At 37.3% G+C, this 27,696-nt stretch overlaps 1 protein-coding gene across 9 annotated transcripts in view; it reads left to right on the top strand.

The window, feature by feature from the left end:
- The window catches only part of Grik1 (glutamate ionotropic receptor kainate type subunit 1), a 379,854-nt gene that overhangs the window by 279,320 nt on the left and 72,838 nt on the right, over window positions 1-27,696 (top strand). For all 9 annotated transcript variants that reach the window (XR_012447881.1, XM_074072841.1, XM_074072843.1 and 6 more), the window contains exon 7: window positions 2,093-2,236. Coding sequence is in view for 8 of the 9 variants with exons in the window: in XM_074072841.1 (XP_073928942.1) it covers window positions 2,093-2,236 (144 nt within the window). In the remaining variant the exon portion in view is untranslated. The remainder of the gene's footprint in view (window positions 1-2,092; window positions 2,237-27,696) is intronic.

The raw sequence follows: 27,696 nt of genomic DNA on the forward strand, positions 1-27,696 counted from the left end.
TGTTTGAAAGAATTCATAACATGACATTTAATAAGTGCTTAATAAACACATTTTCCAAAGTCTGAATCTTCCAATGCTTATTCTCCGTCAATTAATCCAAGTTAATATAGCAGAATGATGATGAACACGGGTTCGGGAACAAGACAGGGATGGAGTCAAGCCCTGGTCATTTAGCTGATTAGCTGGGTAGATTTGTACTAATCACTAAGTTTCCTGGAGCCTCTGTTTTGTTATCTACAAAATGGATTATGTCAATCTTAAAGTGATCTGAACATTTTTAACCATTGGCAATTGCTATCCTCCCTGCCCTATACACTGATGTAACTTCTCTATATCAATTGTAAGAGTGAACTATCTAAAACTTTAAGATTATACAGTTCTCACAAAAATGCATTTTAAGCCATGAAGCATGTTAGTTCCTTCAGTGAACATTTATTAAACAACTTTTATGCATCAAGAATTGTGCTAGGGGCTGGGGTTGCATGGTTCAAGTGGCAAAGCGCCTGTCTAGCAAGCTTGAGGCCCTGAATTCAAACCCCAGAACTGAAAAAATGTGCTAGGTAGGAAAAGCTGAATTTAAATAGTTTCTGCCTTTAAGAAGCCCACATTTTTATCAATAAACATGTATAAAACCAAATGACTATATGGAAGAGATTGGATAGAATTATGAGGATTTGAAATATAGGTATTCCAACTGATAGAATGCACAATGTAATAATGCCTCCATCAGTACATAATCAATGCATAGTTAATGGTGAATGAATCAGCTAATTGCAGAAAACTACATGATAATTCTCATTCTGTAATCTGGATTTGAGGTTTAATGCTGCCAATTATCAGCTATGCACATATAGCCCTCTAGAAATCAATACCCTCCCTAGAGGATAGTTTTCCCATATAGTAAACAGCTTTATCTATGTGTTCTGCTTATTTTAGGGAGTTATTGAGAATTTCAAATGAGCTAATGTATTTGAAGTAGCAATGAAAGCCCTCCAGTAAAATCTGAGGGTATTATGAGATTTTTATCCCCAAAGAAAACCACGGGGCAGTATATTTTATAAAATTCAGTGAGTGTAATGTAAAATTTTGCAAATGAGAGGAATTTCACGAGGAAGAGAAGAGATGTCCAGCCCCAAAGAGAAATGCCTACCTTCATGAACAAGAAAATTCTGACCCTCATGTCTGTTCTTCAGAGGATCCCCAAACTTTCTGCTGAATTTGATTCTACAACCTCTTTGATTCTTGTAAATGGACCTGCCTAACACATGTATCTTTATCTGGAAATCTCCTCTTTAGTTTTACTTGTAGGTTTTTTCCTACTACATATGAAATAGTTAGTGACAAACAAATATAGGGAAATGCTGAGAGAAAAGTCAGATGTTGAAACACTGAGCTTTCATAATTTCTACTTCAATATAGTTGGTCTTTTCCCATTTTTTTTTTTATGGCAATGCTAGTATTTGTACTCAGGATGTCATGCTTGCTAGGAAGGTACTCTACTACTCGAATCATACCACAGCCCTTTTCTGCTTTAGTTATTTTTTAGATATGGTGTGATATTTTTGCTCAAGACCAGCCTTGGAGAGCTACAATTCTCCTACCTATACCTCTGAGTACCTGGGATTACAGGTGTACACACATAGCTTATTGATTCAGATGGGGGTCTTACTAAATTTTGCCTGGGATGGCCTTGAACTGTGATTCTCCTGACCTCCACCTTCTGAGTAACTGGGATCACAGGTGTGCATCACCACACCTGGCCAATATAGTTGATATTAACACCATGGTTAACATATATAAGACACTCCAAACATTTGTTTCATAAATCAAGTCTTTTGTGGCTGATCTGAGTTGCTCTTTTTCTCAAGAACACACACAGAGAAAAAACATAAATTTGATTCTAGTTTATTCTGGAGTGTAAAGTATTATTTTGGAGAAAAATGGTTATTGGTGAGTGAAAACTGCTCACCTGCAGAATAAATGAACTTTGAGCTCAGAAAAATAGGATCAAAGCAAGCAAGGACAATGATGATGCAAGTGAAATAAGGTATGCAAGGGGCGGATTGAAAATATAGTGTGTTTTCCTCCACAGACTGAAGCAGCTCTGATGTACGACGCTGTGTATATGGTGGCCATTGCCTCCCATCGGGCCTCACAGCTGACGGTCAGCTCCCTACAATGCCATCGTCATAAGCCATGGCGCCTTGGACCTAGATTTATGAACCTGATCAAAGAGGCAAGTGCTTCTCCCTCTAAGTCCAGTTCTCCCTTCAGCTGGTCACTGCATGACTTTGCCATTTGATGTGGCCTTCCCCCTTTGTTGGTGTGATGTCTCTCGGGGAGGAGAAGCTATTGTCAACCAGTTTTCTTGGATCTTGGGATCAAAAGTTTGTCTAGAACTTTCTAATGTTTACCAAGAATTTTCTAATGTGAAGTCAGTAAGTTCAGAGAAGCTACCAGATCAGAACCTTAACTCTCCTTTATTCTAGCCATGACCTGTTACTGTTAGCCCTCCACCCACAAGAGTCATGGACTCTTATTCCATTCTGTGGCACATTAAGTCAAGATGAGGGTTAGTCCACCACTGAAGTCCCCACATTGTCAGTTCCTTGATCCCCATGGCACCCTAATGCTTGGGCTGTCCAGAACTGAACAAAGAACCTCTTGACTTAATCATATAGTGATTATTTTTCCCCTTTATCAACCAATAAAAGTCTAGTCCCATTCAAAACCTACTAAAGAAACTTCAAGAAGACAGGGTATTTGGGTGAAGGGAGTTGTCCATTAACTCCCTGAGATCCTGAACTGTCACCATATTGTTCTGTTATCTGAGGCAGATTGAATGCCTAAGACCCTGCTGTGAGACCCCAAGTCACTTTATAAATATGTTCCCCTGAATTATCTTTGTGCCCAACATGCATCTCAAGGTGTTTTTGGGCTGAAAAATATGAACTAAGGCTCTTGGGAGCAGCCAGCATGGCTGCAAATATATTCCATGACATGTTCTATGGGATTTTCTCTGTGGGATGCCTAGGTTTGCCTCTCAAGTAAAGAATATCTTCTTCTCTCTTCCTACCAGAGAAGGCAGGAGTGAGGCAAAGCCACAAGTCATAAGAATGAGAGAGAATACAGTACAAGAGAAGAATGTACACCATGTACTAAGGAAAAGTACCTGCTTTAAGATCTGTGCCTCAGTTTTTTCATCTATAAAATGGCATTAACACCATGTGCCTCACAGTATTACTGTGTAGATAAAGAGTAAAGGTGCTACTAAGAATTTGAAATATTAGCTAATCTCTTACCATGGGAATGTCCCATTCTAACAGCCTCATTCAGTTTATGGAAGATGGTGCCAGGAACTTAAAACTGGCAACAACAACAAAGAAATCACAAATTGGCATGAAATGAAATGCCCTCTTGACAGCTACATAAATCTGACATACTGTGACTAATAGAAAAACATCACATGGCAGTTTCTTCTCCCTGTAGTGATCATGGTTATGTCCTGAATCGCCATTCTGATTACCTCGATCTTTAACAAGAAAACAGCTGGTTCCCTTTTATCTCAAACCAGTGCAGAGAGGCAGAAGCTGTATGAAAGCTTGAGATCAAACATTCAGAGCACTCCAAGCACCTTTTTGCTTATACTGAAGTTGCATAAGACGGTGAAATTACCAAGCCACATTTAGAAATGTTTAAAGAAATAATGAATGCCAAGATAATGGACCACATTGAAAGCAAGAAAGTATTTTATATGCATTCACTCTGAGGAGCAAATTCCCCATTCTCAGGCTCCACAGTTGGGAGTGAAAGGAAGGATGCACAGAGAATACATCAGAAATCTGTGTCACAATTGTTCTCATCCTCTCTTTTGTCTCCTGAGTCACTATGCCATATGCTACCTTTGTCTGGGTATAGGAACCTGCAGGGAAGATGGGGTGCGGAAAGGGCAACCAAGAGCAACACCCAGCCTGTTGGAGGACTGGCATGAAAGGAATTCTACCCTGAACCAAAACACACAGAATAGAAAACTCAGGTGTTTTGTTAGCTGAGTACATAACAACAAAACTTTGCAAGTATAGAGTTTTATTAAGAACCACATAAAATAAGGCACTTGATCCTAAATCTTCCTCTAGTCCTTTCTTTTAGTAATTCTCTTTCTAAAGGAATTACAAAACTAAAATCAGAAAAATGTAAAAGAGCAATCCAGCACATTGAATTTTGGGGACAAAGATCAAATTCGTCACAGGAGGTAAACTTCCCAAGCAGAGGTAGTGGCGTGTGCAGTAAGTCATCCCTAAGAACTGTAGTACCATATTAACAATCAGGAAGTTTTCAGTTGTGTATCTCAAGTTGACTACCTTCCAGTGTTTGAGGCTGACTGAACGGGGAGCATTTGAGACATGATAGAATTTGCTATAGTGTTAGCTTTCTCAGCATTTGCTAAACAAATGAGTACTAGATTATAAATTCCCACTTGACAAGAATTACTGAGACTCCATTATGTAGTTAATATTTTGTGTTCCTGGAGCTCAAACCCAGGACCTCACGTATGCCAGGCAAGTATGCTACTACCAAGCTACATTGTCAGTCCCCTGTGTAAGTAATATTAACTTGTCATCCCAAGGGATATCCCTCCTGCCCCCCAAAGTAGAAGAAACATAGATTTTACCTGGTTGAGAAATTACGTGTTTCATTAGAAACTTTCCTGTGCCACAGGATAAAACCTCCAGTCCTTACTGCACCTGGAGTGGCTCCCTGAACATGACATATAATCCTGCTGAATTCTCTGGCCTCTGATTGAAAATCCTCTGGGTCATCCTTTGTGTCTTGACACAAGCACTATTCTCTCTGCCAACCCTGACTCAAATGCAGGCTCTTTACATCCCTTCCAGCTATAATCACCCTGTCATATTTATTTGCATGTCTAACAACTACCTATCACTTTCCAGTTTTGATGCCCTAGTTTTTGCACCATGCCAGACACAGAATAAGTAGCCAATGACAAGTGAATTAATTAATAAATCAAGGAACAAAGAAATTGAGGAACACACATTTATATCCTATAAGCAAGTGCAAGTGTTACAGGACACACTCAGTTCATGAATATCATATCCAGAAACAATTCAATATTCCAGAGTCAAGGCATTAGACCAACGTGTTCACCAGAGCCATGAATTCTGATGGGATGTGAGACAGGGATTTTAGGAATATAACAACCTATTTAGTCTGCCACTGGGAACACAGACCTCAGATTTCATTGCATTTTACTGTCTGTGTGAACTTACTCATTTAACTTATGTGTTTCTCACTTCCTTTTTATATAACAAGAGGATAAAAATGTCCACTCCATATATTTGAGTGAATTTCATACACTGTGTGTAAAGTCTACCAACAAATGGAGTTTCTGTTAAATTGTACACCAACTAAGGCAGTTGTTAGGAGGAACAAGGCAGAGCACAGAAAACATTAAGTGTCTTGCCAAGCAGATTGTAAGCCCTGCATCTTTGCTATCAGTGGTATTGGTGTCTTTATTACTGGAATCTAAAATGATCTTGCAGTTGTTTGCATAAAAAAGAGGAAGACGTAGCAGCGGGAAATTAGGAATGCTATAGATATAGGCATGCAGCCTTTAGCACACTGGTGCAACAATGCCAGGCACTAAGGGAACTTTCAATCTCAGACCATACACATGTTTCTTTCAGAAAGGATATCAGGCAGTAAGGAACCAGATTAAGTGTCTTAGTCTTCTCAGGCTGCTGTAACAAATAAGCTGGGTGCCATAAAAGCTGGTTGTAGAACAATTAATGGAACACCCACAGTGGGAGCAAGCACATCGGGGCATCCAGGAATGAAGAAGATCTCTAATCACAGGTTCTGGGAAGAGTAGTGGATTGTGTACAGAACAAAGAATCAGGGATTTTAGGACAAATCAGGGATTTTAGGACAAATCAGTGGTTATTAATTATTTTCTGGGTGCCAGTCCCTTACCATAACTGAGTAAAAACATTAATCTATCATCTCCTTCCCCCAATACATACAGATTTGTCTGAAATCTCAGGGACATGACAAACACTTTGAGTTCTCTAAGTTCCACATTAAGAGTGCCTGAGTTGAGTTTTAAAGTAGAACTTGAAAAGGCATTCTAGTGTGGTGAACAGCAAAAAGATAACTGAAGCATAAGGGGTCCTGTGGGGCCTGGATGGAGTAATCTCATGTAGAAGAGGTGAGAAATACATTCAAATATATATGGAGGAACAATTGGAACTTGCCTGCTGAGTTCAATTATCAAATTTAATTGATAATTGATAGGAACCACTGTCCTTGAGCCAGAGACAAAATGATGTTTCAGATAACTTACTTTGATAGTTATGGATAGGCTTTACTGAAACAGATAAACTCACAAAGATTATTTAGGAAACTATTGTAGACACCTTGGTTTAGAAGTGATCATCTTTCATAAAGAGCTGGAAGGGAAAGGGATTTGTTCAAGAGAAATACACAAGGTTTCTTTGAGTACAACTCCAACTTCAGGCTTAAATCCATTGAGTCACCTTCTTTCCAGAAATTTCAACATGGATGTTCTGCTCCCACTCCCATTCAAATTATGCCCCAACAGAATACATTATCTATTACTTCTATAATTGCTAAAATAGGCCCACTATCAATTAATAACAATGTCACCAATAAATCAAACAGACACAGCTACCACAACAGCAAAACCAATTTATTTTTGCTCTTGTCCTTTATTTAAAATTGCTCATTAAAAAACTGGACACAGCCAGGCACCAGTGACTCACACCTGTAATCCTAGGTACGCAGGAGACAGAGATCAGGAGGATCAAATCAAGCCCAGGCAAGTAGTTTGTGAGACCCTATCTCAAAAACCCCATCACAAAAAAGGGTGTGTGGCTTGAGGTATAGGCCTTGAGTTCAAACCCCAGTACCACAAAAAAAAAAAAAAGAAAGAAAAAAAAAAGCTGGACACATTCCATGGCATTTTTGTTTCCTTAAGTCAGTGATAATCCTAGAGTCTCTTTATGTTGAAGTTCTCTCTCAACTAAGTGATTAGAATACCTAAGTCGAAGGTATTAACTTGGAGCTCAAACCTGCTGGAAGACCATAGCTAACTAATGAGAGCAGGCACAGAGGCCCATCCTTTCTCTTATTCCTTCTCTGCTTATATCCTCCTCACTCCTTTGATTATTTTAACTCCTACTAGGTCCAAAAAGAACAGGACAGTTATTACTTGGCTACACTACCCTGTGGTTTGGGGGCTTGGTTGGCAAGTTTAGCTTGCGCTCTTATGGGTTAGGGAGGTTTTAAAGCTAACTCTTTTTCTTGAAGTACTTCCTTTCACTCAATGATTCGCTGGTTCTTTGACCCACACCAAATGAAAGCTCACAGAGCTTTCCTCAGCCTCTTGACATTCATCAGGATAGCCTGTGGTCTTTCTGCTGAAGCCCCTTCCAGACAGTCCAATTGACTCTAACCCAGGACATTCCCACCAACGTGCTCTAGAGCCACATCTGGTACGTAGGAAATACCCATTCATCCCTTCCCTGGAAATTATAGGAGTGCCTGTAGTCATGATGTATCTGACTTCTAGCCAGCCAGCAAATCAACGTTTCAACTCTGGAACTCTGGTTCAGTCTACTTTTGTCACACTGGAGTCACACAGCAGTTCATAGTCCACCTTGGCTTTTTCACATTTTGATTTACCAGTGGTCAGTATCTCTAACTGAGGTGAACCTATTGCAGATTTCTCTGAGAAAGCCCTACTCACAAGGAATGGGATTAGAAAGTGATATTCTGAAGGCAGAGAAATACAGACTAACAGAGAGGCAACAGCTAAATAAATATCTTCAGCAATCACATCTGCCACTTTAATGACCTTTAATATAAATGCTTGATCTCATGTTGGGTCCAAAAGATCTAGAGCAATCTCTGGAGAATATTTCCTTTGTAACCTATGCATTGGAATTTGAGTGTACTGCTCTATCTACTCTGGTAATCTACTGGTACATGAGTCAAACATTGCAGTAAGATGGACTACTCCACTCAAACCAGACCTCTGCAGGTTGTCTAGGACTTCAACATCTCCTAAGCATAGTTATCAGATTCATGAAGTTTTGCCAAATTTATTCTTTATCCCCTTCCTTACCCACTTTCCTCATTATTTATCTACTACAATAGGAAAAGAGCCTCTACCTAGCTTCTGTGTTTTGAGTTTCAGATTTCATAACTGTTGTGCATATATATAGAAAGCAATGAGCATGAATGCATAGCTGTTATCCCAACCTCTAGATACACAAAACTGCTTGTGGTTTCCTATGTCCACCATGTTGTCCCACATATAGAAGAGACAGATATTTCTTTCTGTTTTCCTGTATAGAAGGACACACAGAAAAAATATTCCTTTCAACATGGAAAGCCTGCCTCCCATTTTTTCTAACTTAAAATTTAGAACTTATTTCCTCTAGCACGAATCCCCTGAACATCTATTTGAGAATGGTCTCCATTCTGTAACTCCCGTCCTCTCTACATTAGCATTTAACATGCTTCATTCAGGCATTGCAAGATCTTTCCTGAGGACAAGGGCAAACTCATTTTATCCTTGTGTTTTCAGAGCACTATGTCTAAACATGGCAGGAATTTAAAAAAATGTTTGCTGAACTGGGTCCAGGAACTTAAAATCTAGCAAACTCTTAATAAATTTTACTGAACTAATGCCTAATTTTAAACTACATAATAGTTTCTAATTGATCTGTTCTAAAGTAAATTTACTGTATAGGAATGAAAAATTATTTCCAAATGCCAATATATACGGGATATCACTGAGAGCTGTATAAAATATGGGCAGCTTTCTGCCACTGTTTTCCTATGAAAATGTAATTTATTGGTACAATTATAATGAAATGAAGATTATAAGTTTAAGTATGTAAACCTAATATTTAAATCCAAACTTTTGAAAGTTTAAGAGTAAAAAACTATTCACTGTGACATCTATATGTACCTTAATATTTCATTGGACTTCACTTAGTAAGTCAGTGTTGAGTAGTTTATTTGTAGTTTGTTTTGTATGAAAATTAGGTTAAAATCTGTACTACTGAAAAAAAAATTAAAGTCACTGGAGAAACATAAGCTCTGACATATTTTTGTCCTACTGTGACTCTACCAAGGAGCACTTCTCATTTTTGCATGCCATTTGATTTTCATTACCAGGACAAGCTGTCCCATGGATTAGTAAACTGACATAGGCTCTGGCCTGCCAACTCAGTCAAATGTCTACACTTTGGGAAATCTTTCATTAACTTTCTCATTTCTCAGCATCACTACTTAGTCTGCACTTTATTAAGGATAACCATTTCTTCCAGTACCCTCTCAAATTTAGGACATTTAGACTTTAAAAAGACTGTATTTTGGGGGTCCTTCAATTTCTTTGTAACTCTGGATGGAGGCAAAGTTGTAGTTTATAGTTTTTACCAGTTATATACATTGTTTTATATACATCTGTCTTAGTTCATTGGTGCTGTTATGACAAATTATCTGATATTGGGTAATTTTAAAGAAATAAAAATGTGTTTCTTATAGTTCTGGAGACTGGGAAGTTCAACATCAAGGCATTGACCTTAGGTATCTGATGAGAGCTTTCTGGCTGCATTTTTACATTCTAGAAGAGCAAAAGGGCAAAAAGGGCCTACCCAGTCCCCTCCAACCCTGTCATAAAGGGACTAATCATCTCCTAGAAGCCACACCTCTTGATACTGTTACAATGGGGATTAAGTTTCAATGTGAAATTTGGAAGGGACATAAACATTGAAACTATAGCAATAACTAATACCGTAAGATAGTTATTCAACCAGTGGCCAGGTGAGCAATCACCTATTAGAAATATTGAAAGGGGGTCATCAGCACAGGATTAGAAGTTCTGCCAAACTCTTCTTAGTTTATACAATTCTAAGCATTTGCATTTATAAGATAGCATCAGGCACTCATGTCAGTTAATCTTTTCCTCTTATCTAACTACTAATATCCTGGTTCTGACCACACTGATTAAAGAATTTCCTCTCTTTAATACATATGTACATATAAATATATATACATATATAGATATGGATGTTTTGTGTGCGGATATATATGTGTACATATTTGTGTCAGTACATGTTTCATCAGTTTGCTTTTCTAATCAATCTTAAGTTTTGAAATAAGTCTACATTGATGGCTATTTATATATCTGGTTCATTCATTCCCATTGGAATCTAGTATTTTTTGATTCATTCATTCAACAAATATTTACTAAATACTATTCCAGAGAAAAGAATACAACAGTGAGCAAACAGAATAAAATAGTGAATTCTTTTTTTTTAATTTATTTTTTTTTCTTTTATTATTCATATGTGCATACAAGGCTTGGGTCATTTCACCCCCCTGCCCCCACCCCCTCCCTTACCACCTACTCCGCCCCCTCCCTCTCCCCCCAACCCCCTCAATACCTAGCAGAAAATTATTTCTAATTTTGTTGTAGAGAGAGTATAAGCAATAATAGGAAGGAACAAGGGTTTTTGCTGGTTGAGATAAGGATAACTATACAGGGCATTGACTCACATTGATTTCCTGTGTGTGAGTGTTACCTTCTAGGTTAATTCTTTTTGATCTAACCTTTTCTCTAGTTCCTGTTCCCCTTTTCCTATTGGCCTCAGTTGCTTTTAAGGTATCTGCTTTAGTTTCTCTGCGTTAAGAGCAACAAATGCTAGCTAATTTTTTAGGTGTCTTAACTATCCTCACCCCTTCCTTGTGTGCTCTCACTTTTATCATGTGCTCATAGTCCAATCCTATTGTTGTGTTTGCCCTTGATCTAATGTCCACATATGAGGGAGAACAAACGATTTTTGGTCTTTTGGGCCAGGCTAACCTCACTCAGAATGATGTTCTCCAATTCCATCCATTTACCAGCAAATGATAACATTTCGTTCTTCTTCATGGCTGCATAAAATTCCATTGTGTATAGATACCACATTTTCTTAATCCATTCGTCAGTGGTGGGGCATCTTGGCTGTTTCCATAACTTGGCTATTGTGAATTCTTGTGGAACTATATCTTATCTATGAGAATCAGACAAATAGAAAAAGAAATACACTATATCTGTTGATGACAAGGATCATTGCAAATAAAGCTCAGAAGAAGGTAGGTCATGCAAGATTCCTTGAAGAAGAAAAATTAAAATTGCTATTAAATAAGCCTTTGAGAGGAAAGAGGGGGCAGGAAGTGCAAATTAGCAGGATAAAGGATCCAAGTTGAGGGAGCAACTTGTACATTGAATATACTCCAGTGTACTCATCCATTGCCTTATGAATGGATATTTTGACTGCCTCCTTTTTTCACATCTAAACAATGCTGTAGTGAACATCTAATAGTCTCATGAAAAATGCAAGATTTTCTCTAGAGCAACACTGTCTAATAAAAACAAATGTGGATAACATATATATTATATTTCTAGCAACCACATTTAAAAAGTCAAAAGCATGTAAAATTAACAATGCATTTTACTTAACCCAACATATACAAAATATCATTTCAAGATGACATCAGCATAAAATATAAATGTGTTATTTCACTTTTATTTCAAATTTATAGCACATCTAAGTGCTGGTCAGCCACATTTCAAATATTCAGCAGCTACATCTGACATATGGCTACCATATTAGATATCTGGCTTGGGCTGCTGTAACAGAATCCTATAGAAAGGGTGGGTTAAACAACAAATACTAATCACTCATAGTTCTGGAGGCTGAGGAGTTCAAGATCAAGGTGTCATCCTGGTCAAGTTCTGGTGAAGATCTTATTCCTGGATTCCATATGGCTATCTTCTCACTGCATACTCACATAACAGAGAGAGGAATCTCTGATGTTTCTTCTTCCTCTTATAAAGCCACTAACCCCATCAGAGGGGCTCCATCTTCATGATCTCATCTAATCTCTCTTAAATCCATAAGACCTTACTTTTTAATATACTCATTTTAACAGCTGAATGCACTAACTGATTGCACCACAGAGACTCCTAATATACTCATTTTAGAGGGTAGGGGTTCAATGTATGAATTTTGGAGAGCCACAAACATAATAACACATAGCTCTAGACAATTCATCTAGAAATAGAACTGCTCACGTACATCTTCAGTTTTAACAATATAGTTTCTTGTTACAGAAAATATCCACAAACAGCAAGGCTTAACACAACCTCCACATTTTTTGTCTCACAGTTTCTATAGTTCAGAATCTGGACAAGCCTTAGCTAGGCACTCTGCTCAGGATTTCAGAAGGCTGAAAAAGAAGTTGGTTGGGGCTGCTACAGTCTTATCCCAACTCCTAGAGTTACAAGCATGAGCCACCACACCCAGCTAACCTTTCTGTTCACTAAGTCAAAGTCAACTGATTAGAAACCCCTATTAATAGCTGCAAAATCTCTTCATCTTTGCCATATAACATAGCCTAATCAATAGGATGTCTTAAATCCTATTATATCCTCAAGTCTCACTTACACTCAAGAGAAAGGTATTATAAAGGATATGAGTTACTAGGAATGCTACTTAACACATCTAGCTATTGTCAAATTGCTCCACAAAATAACACTATAGTTTTGCAACCATTCCAGCATGCTCACTTGCTTATTCACTTTGCTTTCTTTTTGTTGCACAGAGATCCCCAGCCTCATGTTATACCCAATTCCATCCTCAGATTCTCTTTCATTCCAAAACCATGTAGATCCATTGCCTATTATCCTAATTACTCTTTCACTGATATTGTAGTTCCTTTTATCCCATTTCTGTACTATGCCTTCCCAAGAAAAGCCCAATGCTAGATCAATATTACAGTTTGCTTTCTCTTCTCCTAATGCTAGGTGGAAAGTTCAGATCAAGAATAATCACCTGTCCTCAGAGTGTGGCCACAGGATGAATCCACAATGTCCAACTGTAGCTAGGTTCTCAGGGAAACCCCTCAATCCTTCTACTTGCCTATGGCCACTTATCTCTTCTGTCCCTGTTGGCAATTATCCTACATCATTATCACTTTCACCAAGCCACAAACACAACATCCACTACTTTTATTTTCAGATTACCTCTATCTCATTTGAGAAAATTGAATTGAGTAGGTGTGAACACCCTCAATTTCCAAAACCCTTCAGCAAACTTTTAACACTCATTCCCTTTCTTCAGAATCACTGAGTGAGGTATGATGTCATTCCTCAGTGTGTTCCTGGGTACTGTTCATCTTATCCCCTCTACTAGGTTCCCCTTCTTGCCACTCTCTCTTCTTGTGACTTAACATCCTTCCCAAGCATCCCAGGCATCATATTTTCCAAAAAGCTTTCTCAAACACCCTTGTACACACATACACACATTTTCCCTAAGTGCTCTGAGTAGACTTTTTCATTGCATTAATATTATTTTATTATGAATAGGTTCCTATGTGTCTACCTCCCCAATACACATTAAATTTCTTAGAAACAAGACTAGCAAATTCATCTTATTAACCAGTGCCTAGCTTTTTTCTTGCATCTAGTAGATGCTCAAAATATCTTAGTGACTAAATAAATGTTTCTTTAAATAAAATATCTCACCTAACCAGGTGAAATAACTAGAGTAAGATATGAATTCCACCCATGTAGGATACCATATGCTCGTCTTCCTATAAAAATATTATGTTGATTAGCTCTAATAATACGTATCTACACCATAAAGACAATTATCAAAGTAATTTTAGTAATTGAAAAGGGAATGATTTGATTTCTGGGTTTTATTGATCATATCATCTAGATAATTAGACAAATGCCCTATTCTCATCTTCTTTACCATACAAATGTCTCAGATTTGAGATCCTACTCATTTAGGTAATTTTCCTGTAACAGAAGCTGCTTTATTCTATTTTGGGAAGCAAGCCACCACATGAATCAAAGCCAAAGGAAACTAGTTTATATAAAGGAAAATCCAGGTGCATATTCTAAGATGAGTCCTTAGAAAATAAGAACCAATTTACCCAGAGTGCATGGCATAAATATAGTTAAAGTTGGCAGATTTAGACTTGGGAATCAAATATTGGCAAAAAAAGCCATTACACTTTAAAATTATGCAGTGATCCATGCAAGCTGTTATTGCAAGATAATGGGTTATAAACAACACACATAATAGTTAAAATAATTATATATTGAACAGATGAGAATATGATAAATGCATCATTTCAGTTCCTGAAATAGCTGACATCCTAGGAAGTTATATGTGGTCTAAAGGTTATGTTTGTCATTTCTTCCTTTGCTTAATGTTTATTTTCATCACTGTTATTATATATACTTCAAATTTGTTTTCAAATGACTTTTCTGAGAACTGGCATGAAATTGTGGGTGACTGAACATAGATTACATTGCTTAGAAGGAGGGTGAATTTCAGATATTTGCCATTGTATCATACTCTGGGGATCTGAGTAATACACAAATTATACAGTTAATCCAACAAGGCTGTGTTTATATAATAGATACAGAGTGTTTCTCCTTTAATTAGAAACAAATTAAATAACACCATGATGAACTGTACCTGTTTAAGTCTTCTATTCAGGAATGAGGGCCAAGTGTAGACAAATTTTAGAAATCCATACTATGCCTCTCTATTCTCTTTTCACTGTACCACTTCCCCTAAGGATACTTTGGCCTCTTGATCTTACTCTCAGTAATTCTATACTGAAATGTTAACAAAAAAAAAGTTTGTTAGTTGAGTGAATGACTACTAGTGAGCCAGTGAGTTGTTAACTGTGTCACTGATTTCATTCACTTTCATAGGCAGTAGGGAATTCCCAAACTTGGAAAGCCTTCAAAAACCCAAGAAAAATCTCCTTGGAGTCAGATTAAAGTGTAAGAGATGATTTGGAAATGCAAGTCAACCAAATCTGATTGCCTCTCTGATCCCACCATCATAGGCCACACGGTTTTGGGCAGATCATAAGTTCACCTCTTTAACCTGCAGATTATAGAGTATGCTTGTCCAGATCTTCCCAAGAGGAGAGGATAGAGGCTAGGGGAATGGAGTAGGGTGCAGATATTTGTTTCTCCTTCATTGTAGTCTTTTGGCCTTTCTTAGGTATAATGGCCATAGGAAGAAAATCCTAATTCCTAGGCCTTGGTACCTTTCCTCTACTTTTCTCTCACTGCCTTTAGGAAGTAATGTTTTATTTAATCATGCCTTCCATAAATATTTCTAAACTTACTGTTCAAATTCAAAGGAGAAAAATTTGAGTTAAGTAGATAGAATCAGAAGTTAAGATAACAGTTAACATAGTTAACATAAGACCTAATGAAGTATGACAGAAAGTTGACAGGTAGTCCCCTCTGAGAACACAGAAGACTTATTTGAATTTGAACAATGCTTAGGAATAAGCCTTCTTATGGGTATATTTCTTCTAAAATGTGATTTAATGGCCATTTCAATATGAAGCACTTGTAGGGCGGTTGTAAGTTTTTTGTTTTGTTCTTAAATTATTTGCTGGGCACTGGTGGCTCACACCTGTAATTCTAGCTATTCAGGAGGCAGAGATCAGGAGGATTGAGGGTCAAAGACAACCTGGGCAAATAGCTACCCTATCTTGAAAAACCCCATCACAAAAAGGGCTGGTGGAGTGGCTTGAGGTGTAGGCTTTGAATTCAAGCCCTAGTACCACAAAAAAATATATATTTTTAGCATATATTAATTGCACAAAGTGAAGTATTTAATTGTGATATTTTCCTGTATGCACATAATGTATTTTGATCATATTCTTCTGCCTCTATTACCTTTTCTTATCTTGCTTCCTTGCAAAATTTTTAAAAGGCATTGGCATTTGTTTTTAAATATTGCATTGCTGAAGGAATCCATTCTTCAGGCACTCAAGGCTTAAAATCGAGACTCCTTTATAGAGGTGCATTTGAAAAGATGCTGGGTGATTCATTTACTGTAACTGATCATTCTTCTAAAATCTCAGACTAGAAATAATGTAATCACCAATGCATAAAAATTTATAGTGCTAAACACTTATTTCAATCAATAAATTTCTGACTAGAGTACATGAATCAATTAGCAAAAACTAGAGAGAGAATTGTCAAACACTGTCCTAATAATAAAAATCCTGTTTGAAATCAAATAAAAAGACAGGAGAAACTTTTCAACTGTGTTCAGTCCTGCTGTGTATTGACACCTACAGCTCAACAGTTAGCCTACAGCTGCATGGTTCAAAAATAGAAGGTTCTGAAAATAAAATTAAATTCAGATTGTATCTGTGGAATTCTATTGCTTTATTTTGCTTTGTTTTTTGAAACACAGCCTCATTGCATAGCCAGGTTGACCTCCAACTCTCAATCTTCCTACCTCTACCTCACAAATGCTGGGATTACAGATGTGTACCACCCTACAAGGTTTAAATTCAGATTTTTTAGCATGCATAAACAGAAGCCAGGAGCACTACTTTATTTTGTTAGATTTGTGAGTTTGGTACAGTAAGTCAATTGCCTTCCACAATCCAGGGGAAGACCAATCCATTTAAAGAAGGAAAGCTTAATAGTGTGAATTGGTATGGATGTACAACATCCCATAAACTATTTCTCACAATATTTGTTAAGGTACTGTGCTTCTTGTACACATGTATGTGTGCACACACACATACACACACACACACACACACACACACACACCTTTACATACTCAGTCCTCTACTTGAGTCTTGGGAATCAAGAAATTGTCCAGTTTCTTCTTGGTTTTATCACTGAGGAGTTATGTGACTTTTCTAAAGGTACTCCCAGGTACCTTCTTCTGTCCCTCCAGAAACATATAGCGAGATGCAGAATCTACTGTAGTAAAGTCTATGTAAACTTGGTGGTCAGATTTATCCCAGTGTAATTCCCTACACAATTGCAAAAACTGCCCTATTTGTTTAGTTCATAGTTTATAGTACTAGAATGCTGCTCTATTAACAGAATAGTTTCATATGCTTGCCTTGTGATATAATAAAAAATGACTGTGACCCCTGATACTCTTGACACACAGACCAGGAGTACCACTTTGAATGTTTCATAAGGGTCTAGGAGAGAGGGAAGATAAGGATATGAGGGAGCCCTTTGTCTACCTTAACACTGTTAAATTGAAGCTATTAGTAAACACCAAAGACATGCAGTTAAAAGGAAGTATGAAGAAAAAGAAGGGGTAGGCTCTAAGATCCTCATCCTTCTTACATCAATAGTGACTGGTAGTTGAATCCTGAAATGAGCCAGGCATTTCTGTAGTGTCCACTGGTGAAGGATCTTCCTCTCTTAACTGCCTGCATAAAGGGCAGGCAGGGATAAGGTTAATCTTCCCAGGTGCCAAAAGCTGACTTTTCTAAGAGAGTCACATACTGAGTAGAAAGGGGAAACCAGTGCCAAATCGCAGTGCTGGGTAAGTGTGCACAGCTTTTTGAGGTGAGAAATAAAGAGAGAGGAAGAGACAGAGGTTAGTGTTCCCATACCGCCTTCAAGTATGACAAGTATTTGAGAGCATGAAGAAGCTTACCAGGGAAATAATTACTGGACAAGAACAATTGACAGAAGACAATATTTAAAGTGCTTTACTTGTTTCCTAGGGCTGCAATTAAAATTTGCCATAAACAGGGGAGAAGAGCTTAAACTACAGCAATGTTTTTTCTCATGAAATGAGATGAAGGTGTCAGTAGGATTGGTTCTTTCTAAGGCCGGTGAGGAAGAATCTGTTCTGGTCTTTCCCCTAGCTCTGGTACACTGTAGTTCGGGTGGGTCTGGAGTGCCCCAAAAGGCCCATGTGTTAAAAACTTATCCCCAGCTTGGTGCTATTAGAATGTAGTAGAACTATCAAAAAGTAGGCCAAGAGGGTTAATGGAAGCATGCACGTGAAGGGGATAGTTAAGACCCTGGCCTCTTCTTCTTCCTCCTTCTTTCAGTTCCCAACCAGAAGTAAGTGGATTTTGTTAACCCTATCACTTCTGACATATTGTGATGTTCCCACCAGAAGCCTAAAAGTAATGAATCTCCCTGATCATAAATTGAAACCTGCAAAACTGTGAACCAAAATAAACCTTTCCTGCTTGTAAGTTAATTAGCTCAGACTTTGTTATAGTAACAGAGAGCCAACTAACACATGGTAGTTTTCTGGCAATTATTTGCATTCCTTGACTTGTAGATCCCATCTCCAACCTTTACTCACCTTAGCATGGCTTTTTTGTTACGTGTTATGTATGTGTTGTCTCCAAATTCCCTCTTTTTATAAGGACACCAGTCCTTTTGAATTAGAGACTACCCTAATGCCCTCATCTTAATTTAATTACTCTTATACTCTACCTTCATATATTGTCACAATCTGATATAGCAGGGTGTAGGCCTTCTCTACATGCATTAGAAGAGGACACAGTTCAGTCTATAGTGAGGGCTTCATATCCATTTGCTTGCTTGATCCTTACAATAGGCCTATGAATCTTGTCTCCATTTTATATGTGGAAGCTCAGGCCTAGTGAGGTTGAGTAACTGGCACAAGATTATAAGCTAAATCATGTTCTAGCTGCAACTTTTACACTTCAGAGCCAATGTTTTCAATCTCTTTGCTCAACTGCCTCTCTAATCTTAGATTCCAATATTTTTGGATGGTGAAATAGAGCTTTATTCTCTACCCAGTCAAATATTTGATATCATTATTTGTGTATGTGCTTTTGTTTATTTAAAAATATTTCTAGTACTATGGCAGAATTTTATCTATTCATCAAATTTTCTCAGCATCCTCTCTGGAACCACACGGTAGCCTGAAAGGACACAGTAGCCTGGAATCCATAGTCTTATTCTTACCAAAGAATGATGTAGTCAAGGGTTTTATTGCATCTGGGTCATTCTATTCAATGAATATTAAGACTTCTTATGCCATTCTGATGAGTGTGTCCACTTTATGTTCTATCATTCTTATTTGTACTTGTAGAATATTAAAAGGATGTAAACGATTTAGACTAAAAATTTATTAACTCATGACTTCTCTGGTCATTATTTAGCAACTTGAATTATCTGACAGAGCTACTTTTTACTCCCTAAATAGCATCACAGAATGGCAGAGAATTAAAGTTTAATGGGAATGTGGTAAATTTTCCAATTCCCAAACATTGGAATCAGATCAAGGAGAAAGCCTAAATGATAAAAGGCTTAAGATTCTCTGGACATCAATGAGCAGATGGAAGAGAACTTTTTGGATTCCAGTGCTCAGGGTATGTGCTCTTTGAATGTTATTCTAATATACTTGGTCACCTCAACTGTGCACTGTGATTGGAGTCAGAGAATGTGTGAATCCATGCCTCGGCTCTGTTATCTCTGTGTACCTCATATTCCCAGCTCATAGAACAAGGCTGATAATTCCTTCTTCACACAGTTATGAGAATGAGAAGAAACAGATTTTGTTTGGCACATTTGACATGGGATTAAGGAAATGTTCTCCAAAGATGAGACATATTAAATATGTCTGTATGCTCCTTAGAATGCTTGTCATCAGAGAGACATAAGTTGGTAATGAAAGGGAAAGGGAAATGGCTGGAGCAATGTCCTTGTGTAGGCAAGAGGTGGAAGCCTGGTGCACTTGTGGATAGCAGAGTTCATTCAGGAGAGAAGCCAGAGAACACAAGCATGGTGCTAATACTTAGCTCAATGAATGTGGTGTGGAAATTTGTTGCTACTTTCTCAGGAAGACACAGTCAGGATTCCTTATAACAAGGAGTAAGTAGGAGAACGAGTGTGAACGATATCACCTATATTAGTTTTCTATAACTGCAAAAATAAAATGCCAACGACCAGGGGATTAAAGAACAGAAACTTGTTTTCTCACAGTCCTAGAGGCCAGAAACCCCACATCAAGGGATTAGTAGATTGATTTCTCCTGAGGCTTCTGTTTTTGGCTCAACACAGCCACCTTCTTACTGTGCCTTACATGGCCTTATCTCTTTGTGAAAGCCTCCATGATATCTCTAATTCTTCTTCTAAAGATCCTCAGTCATACTAGATTATGGCCTTATTTGTATTGTTCTCATTTAACCTCAATTACGTCTTCAAAGTCCCTGTTCCCCCAAAAAAGTCACATTCTTTTATGTTGGAGTACAGAGCTTTAACATAAAGATTTGAAAGGGACACAACTCAGTCCATAACATCACCCATATTCAGAAACTTAAGAATAGAACCATTTAGTGAAGTGACAAATATCTACTCATACCTTTTACCAAGATGGCTCTGAAACATTTATTCTACAGTTAATATTGAACATACATTATGTGCTGGCAATTTTGCTGTTCTCATAAAACAAGTGACACATGATACCTGACTTCAAGGAATGGTAAGTCCAATATGAAGATGGGAGAAAAGCAAACAAGTGCCTTACTCTGGGCTTCACTATAGGCAAGAAGGTATCAGGTACCAGAGCAATAGTGTTCTTCCACCTGAGTTGCTTTGAAAATTTTCTCAAATGAAAGGAAGAGTGGCTTCAACTTTGGGCATAAATTAGAGACTGGCAGGCAGCAAGGTGGGGAAAATGATCCGTGGTGAAGTAGCTAAGAAAGTACAGTAGGAGGTAAATTGGTGGATGAAAGCAAAGACTAGATTATCAAGGATCTCTTCTGTGGTACTAAGGATCCAGAGTATCTCTGCAGGCCTGAAAGCTCAGAATTTAACATATACCAAAATCATCTGACAAAAATCTCTAAAACTCCATTACCTCTCACGTTCAACTCTGAGAGACGTAGATCATTTTTTACACAATTTGGAAAAGATCGCATTTTTTTCAAATCATGAAATTTAGCCATGAAGATGAGCAATGTGGGGTCTACTAGTGCATTAGATTGCATTCTTATTCACACGCAAAGTTTCATAAGGATTGACCATATGGAAGACACTCAAAAAGACATCAATTGGCCTAAGCTAAAGTAAATAGGGCCCCTTGCCCTCAAGATGTCAGACAAGGAAGATCTAATAATAACACAGAGCAACCAGGATCTCATGCTTAGGAACAAGAAGTAGGAGGAGGGGAAGAAGAAAGAACTGGATCACAGTGTTCTGTCTCCCTAACAACAGGAGAGTCTGAGATAGGAGCAAGGCAATAGATCCAGCATTGATTCCTGAGGAGGAATGCAAGGTCCATCACCACAGTTCTATCTTTCCTTCTTAGCCCTACTCAGGATAAACAACTTCAGCCCACAGCCAGGGTTTTATTTGTAGGCATTAATGAAATTACAAACCAGAGATTTGAGCTTTAATCTAATTACAACTTGAAAACAGTATTTGAATACTAACTGCCTCTATGTACAGCATGAGAAAGAACACTCAAAGAAACAAAAAAAAATCTATTGTTGGCTTTACATAAATAGATGATCCTAAAGTTTGCCTTGGAAATTAGGTTTTGTGCTAACCCTTTTAGATACAAATGTTAGAGATTTTCAACTCTTTTCTGCCTTTTATTAATTCCTTGACAAATGCAACTTTAGTTGATGTGGCATGACAATTTAAAGCTATGTCTCTTAAAGGAGCCCTTTTTCTTTTTATTTCCTTTCCAATATCTTACACCAATAAATACAAATATCCTGAGTCAATGGCAAACAAGCTAGAACTAACATTATCTAACCACCCATCCAAATAATCTAGACATAAATAACCTAGTCATCATTTATGATCTAATCAAAGAGTGAGAGTATGTGTTGTTAAAATTATTCTGAGTGAGGAATGAGAAAACAAGTGTTCTTCTGAACTGATGTATTATGAGTGCAGTCACTACCACATATTTTAAAAAATAATTCCAACAATTGCAAACAATTCAGTTTTAAAGAAATAATGAAAATTTGTCAATGTTACTATTGACCTAATTTTGAACCTTGACTAAGTTTGCTCCATTTAATAAGTCACATGTTTTCTTTTCATGTGGCTATTATTAGAAATGGAGTCAGAGCCTCATTACCCAAACAAACCACAAAGCCAAAGTGCAATTACCCACAGAGCCCTCACACTTTATCAATGCAACTTGCCAACAAAACATTTTAAAAAGTCAATAAATGAAATTCTCTCTGTGAGTGTTGACCTCAGCATCAGAAAATTATTCTGCATATGGTTAGCTTGGCAGAATTTACACTTTGGACTTCAGTGCTTAAGATATTTACTGTTAGATAGGATCAAACTTAACCATTGTGTTATATAAATGCCTCCTACTCATCCTGATGTAATTATTTGAGATGTGACTTTTAAAAATGAATTATAGTTTATGAAAAACACAAGTTTGTTCAACCTTTTTTCTTTTGAATGATGTTATTGATGAAATCAGGGAGCCTTTGCCATTTCTGGACTGGGATTATACATTGAGGAATAGAATATAAAAAGAAGGAAGAAATGAAGAAAAACATAAGCAAACATAAAAGCAACTAAACACAAATAACATCTTTTAATGAGGAAATCAGTTAATCATGTATTCAAATTTAAATATCATTAACTAATACTATTTTTTTGACCTGAGATCCAGTTTCCTATCAAAAAAACAAAAAAAAAGAGCAAAACAATTATCTACCTGTAGTCTTTGGTTCATTACTTAATGAGATGATTCATAACCTGATAGGCAGTCAGTATGTTTGTCACATCTTCTTCCTTTTCTATGAACTTATGGACAGTTTTCATGTTGTCTTAAGGATATGACAATGATTATTAAGAATGGACAAATAAAGAAATATGCCAGCCTTGAATAAAAATTTTTAAAATTTTGATCTCATATCGCCTAACAGAAAGAATTCTGTGAAGGTGATTTAGTGGACAGTGCTCTCAGGAGAAACCAATAATGAAGTGTGGGATGTTAGGTAAAGTAGATGAAGAACCCAAGAGAAATAAAACCTCACTCTAATCTCAAAGGGAATCTTTAAGACATGAAGTTTCACCCAAACGTACATAGAGCCTACAGGCTAAGACTTGCCAGCATCACTCACTGGCTATAGGTCATCATTGCTGGAAGTTTAGAGCACAATGTCCCAGGCATGGCAGAGTTACCAGGCTCTTGTAGGCCAAGGGCAGCCAACATTCTGTGTAGCTAGTGCTCAGTGCAAAAGGTTGAAGAAGGGAAAGGAACTTGGTGAGGCAACATTTATTCTGAAGAATGAACTTCAATATATAATACTTCCAGTTTAAACAAAATAAGTAAAATAATACTTTTTTTCAAAACCAAGTATAAAAATTATCATTCTCTTTTATAAAGGTATACTACAAGATTCTTTTAGCAGGAAGCATTCTTACAACACCTTACATAAAATTTGACTTACAGATATTTCATTCACCCAAAAATGTTAGGAATTAGACTAAGACCTTGGAAATACACAGAGCACATAGTGAACATTCAGATATATTGTATGTGGAACACTGTATTTTACTGATTCAAAAATGAGTATACTTTGACAAAACCTGAAGGTTACTGATGGGAAAAAGACCATTCAACATTGGAATTATCCTGAAATTAAGATGGGCTACTCTCCTGGTTTACCTGAGACCAAGGTTGTCCCTTAGATTTGGGACTTCAGTATTCAACCCCAGAAAGTCCTGATCAGGACTAGGAAATTACCTTATGTGGAATGTATAGCAGGAATGATCAGTATAAATTAAGAAATTAGTGAAGTTGGCTTTTCAGTGCTTGAATTATGTAAATGAACAATCTTTCCCTCCACATTTTGAGTTGAGAATGCAACAAAGGGTGATGGATTTTAGATCTCCTCTGCCGCCCCCCTTCCTATGCCCCATCCTTGAAAAGTTGCTTTTCTACGAAGTTTCTCACTACATGACAAGATTTCTGTTGGGTACAACAGTTGATTGTTCTTAGAGAGAATGAAAATTCTTACTGGTTTCTGTGGATCATCCCTATCTTGTCTCAGCAGATATGTGAGCAAACCCTTCTCTTAATTCAGAAGTGATTTTTAATTTACTGTAGTTAATTTCTGGTTTTAGGGACTAGAAGAGCAGAATTTTGTCTCCTGTCAATTTAAAAGCTTTGTGACATTCTACTTTTCAAAATCCAGTAGGTACTTTGTTGGCTAAATTAAATTACAGTTGGATTTAGTCAATATTCCCTAAAGCTTATAGTCACATGGTGCCAAGAAAGAAGAATTAGGATTTCCAATGATTTGCTAGCACAGTGGGTGAGGTCGGCTGAATATATGTTCAACTTTAATACTGTTTGAGTAACTTAAGCTTAGACTAGAAAAGAAGGTAAAACGTGCTGTTTTATTTCATCCTCGGTGTGTTTCCCCAGAATGTTTCCAAATTCCAATCCCTTCCTTATGCCTGGACTATACTTGGAGACTCCTATTTCACAAATTTTTTTCTGATCAAAGACAAACCACTGGCATCCCAGCCTGAGAGTAAAGCACAAACAAGACTGAAGTTTATAAAAGGACAGGGTATCTACTAAAAATGAAAATAGATGGCAATCTCTCTGGAAGTAAGTCTAACAAAATGCTCTGAAGGTAGAGCATGTCCTCTGTTTCAAGGGAGTTAAAAGAAGGCCATGGTGGAAATAAGCCATTTCTTTCAACAAGCTGCTTGATGGCATTCCAATTACCACTTTATTCTTAACTTTGTAATAGTTTCACAAGCAGCGTCTGTCCCTTGTCCTGTTAAAACTGCTGCAAACCTTGCATGAAATCAACTCATGATTTGTTCCAAGGGAAAAAATCTACTCAGAACAAAAATATCTGCTATGTCTGAGTTAATATTTAATATTTCAAAACTGCAGAGCTGATGCTTGCTTGCATCTGAACAACTAATGCTATCAGCATCCCTGTCAGCATCCAAACCAATACACACGCAGATGGACACATCCTAAATTAATTGGCATATAACTTGTTAATTTCATATGCTTTACACTAGCTTCCTACCTGCATGTCCTTATGCTGTATTAGATAATACAGCATCTCCAAGGATAGAACTAAAATCCAATCACTTGCACCTAGTGGAAATCTCTTTACTCTTCCACTTTACAGGTAAAACAATGAAACTCAGCTGATTATACTTACCTAGCTGCTACATGTAGAGGAAGGATTTGAACCTGGGCTGTGTAAAACCAAACTCCATGCCTCTTTTGCTCGATCACACTACCACCATTAAAGAAATTTCTGTTCACTGTATTTAATTGAAAGATCCAATAATTGGCACAGGAAGAACACTGAGTACAAGTTATATGAAGCACTAATGCCCTGCCCTCAGTGAATCAATTAGTTAAATCAGAGAGTCAGATAAGTAAGCAATCAATCCCATACAGAGTCATAGGGATTATTGTAGCTATGGGGATTCTAGCAAGAAGATCTAACCTGTCTCTGAGGTTTAGGTAAGGTTCTTGAAGGAAGGTACATCAAAGATGAGATCTAAAGAGCAGAGATTAGCAAGGCAACACTAGTTTCCTGCAAGTCTTCCAGGCAGGGTAAATGTGATAAATGAACTAAGACTGATAAATATGTGTGGATTTAAGCCAAATGCCAGAGCACAATGAAAAGTGCAAATGGGCATGAGGCAATAAGGAATTAACTGATTTTGAACACACATATCCTAACACAAACAGTTGCAAATTTTCAAACACTGGGCTGTACAAAACTAGCCCCCAAAGCTCCTCTATTTACTTATACTTTGGCCTGAAATGTATTAAAGATGCAAAGGAAAGTATTTGAATCTGATGCTTTAATCCAGGAATCTGTCAATATGCATTTTTCAATACTAAGCAAAATATTGATGGAAGATACTCGATGATCTTTTTATCCCTATGCTCAATGAATTTACCATTAAATAGAACTAAGCAGCCTGTGACATCCATGCAAGCAATGTCTGACACTTCTCTCCAGGAGCACAGGTAAGGCCATTGGATCAGGTAACTGTGAGATAGATGGCGGTGAAGTGGAAGTCTTTTCAACTAGAGGGGAGAATATTAATGTATGCATCTTTCAAGAATGTCCTTTATTACTTATTTGAGTGCATAGCTTCAAAACCACACCACTCCCCAAAAAAGTTCAGATTGAGGACGAGTTGCTCAAACTTGGCTAAATTAGATAACAATCAGTGACAAAACTTTAAAGAGCACCAATTTTGTTGCAAATCTGGGAAAAGACGAAGAAACTGACATTTCCTACCTGTGTTATTGAAGGATGGAGGTTAACACAATGAAAAAACCAACTTCACTTGCTGTGTGCTTGGTTCCAAGTGGCAACAACACTCCTACTGTTCCCAAGACAAGACGTTGCATTCCCTTCTCAGGAAGGTGGTTTACAGATTTTTAATGCTGAAGCAATAACGTTATTAAAAATGAAATCAGAGGTGTATTTTCATTAATATACTTTCAAAGTACTTGACTAATTAGAGATCTGGAAAGCTCATCTTTTATGATTTTTTTTTCTCTTGTGTAAAAAGTTTTATTCAATGATAACTGGTAGTAAAGTTGACTCCACACCAAAGGGAAGAGAATGAAAACAAATGAGAGCAAGCCCAATCTTTTCTAATTAACATGATTTGATTGGACTGTAATGATTTCAAAACAATTGACTTTTACCATTCCAACTTAATTATTCTACAGTAGTCAGAGGGATATATGCTGCTTCCCACTTAAAGTAATTTTGAAAGCACATCTTTGAGATACATATAAATACCAAGTGATTTTTTTTCTTGCCCATGATTTGTGAATATTGTTTTAAAACATCATTAAGTTAAATAACCATAGTCTAATTAAGTCTTTTGTAGTTTTGAGGTGGTTTTGTGAAATGCCATGCTATTTATTTGCCTTTTTTCTTCACTTGACTGAAAATTCTTCAAAGACTGAGTGAATTTAAACCCTGGAATCCTTGTCCTGAGGAAATAAATGCTGAAAAGTATTTGGGTTGAAATAGTATTGCTTAATGTGATGTTAGAAAAACAAAACTGACGGGCTTGCTCAGCAGTTCTGCCAAAATATCATGATATTGCTTTCAGCAAGTCCTTTTCCTTTCTTTGTGCTCGGATGGGCACGACTGAAGTTGAGAGGTGGTAAGCATTTGGGATTCAAGCCATTAGAACCTGTCAAAATATGATAAAGGACCCTTAGAACTAAAAGAAAAAATTTAAACTAAGTTTACTTGATGGACAAGAGAGTGCTATATCCCTCAAGGAATGAGGTCAGAAAGTCTCCTGGACTTGAAAGAAGCAGAGCTAGTACAGAAGTAAAGGAGGACTTTGTTCCATGTTAGAAGTTGCTGCACGCACTGAGTCTAGCTGATTCATTAAAGAACTGGACATTCCTCTTTAGATCAACCATTTTTCAGGCTTAGCTTTCAAAGAGTCAAGGTTAATTTTCAAAAAGGTTCAGGGTAGATTTCAAACATGGGGGGCTCTGGGCTCAAGGAGCAAGTGCTTGTGGGACAATTTTCTGGGTATCTGAGCAAATCTCCAACCAGATGGGGAAAGGAACAAAATGGTTAACCCTCAGAAATTGTCCCGTTGAACATCTAGATGTTATAGAAAAAGATATAGAAATCCTGTGGGGTAAACCAATTATCCCACAGTCACAGAAGTCTTGATACTTGGAGAAATCCAAAGTTACAAGGGACCAAGGTAGGAGAAAATGCAGTCATACTGTGGTATAAGTAGAGTCACAAAAGGCTGTAACACCGGAAGTTTTA

Source organism: Castor canadensis, chromosome 5 (genome assembly GCF_047511655.1).
Source record: "Castor canadensis chromosome 5, mCasCan1.hap1v2, whole genome shotgun sequence".
Taxonomy (NCBI): Eukaryota; Metazoa; Chordata; class Mammalia; order Rodentia; family Castoridae; genus Castor; species Castor canadensis.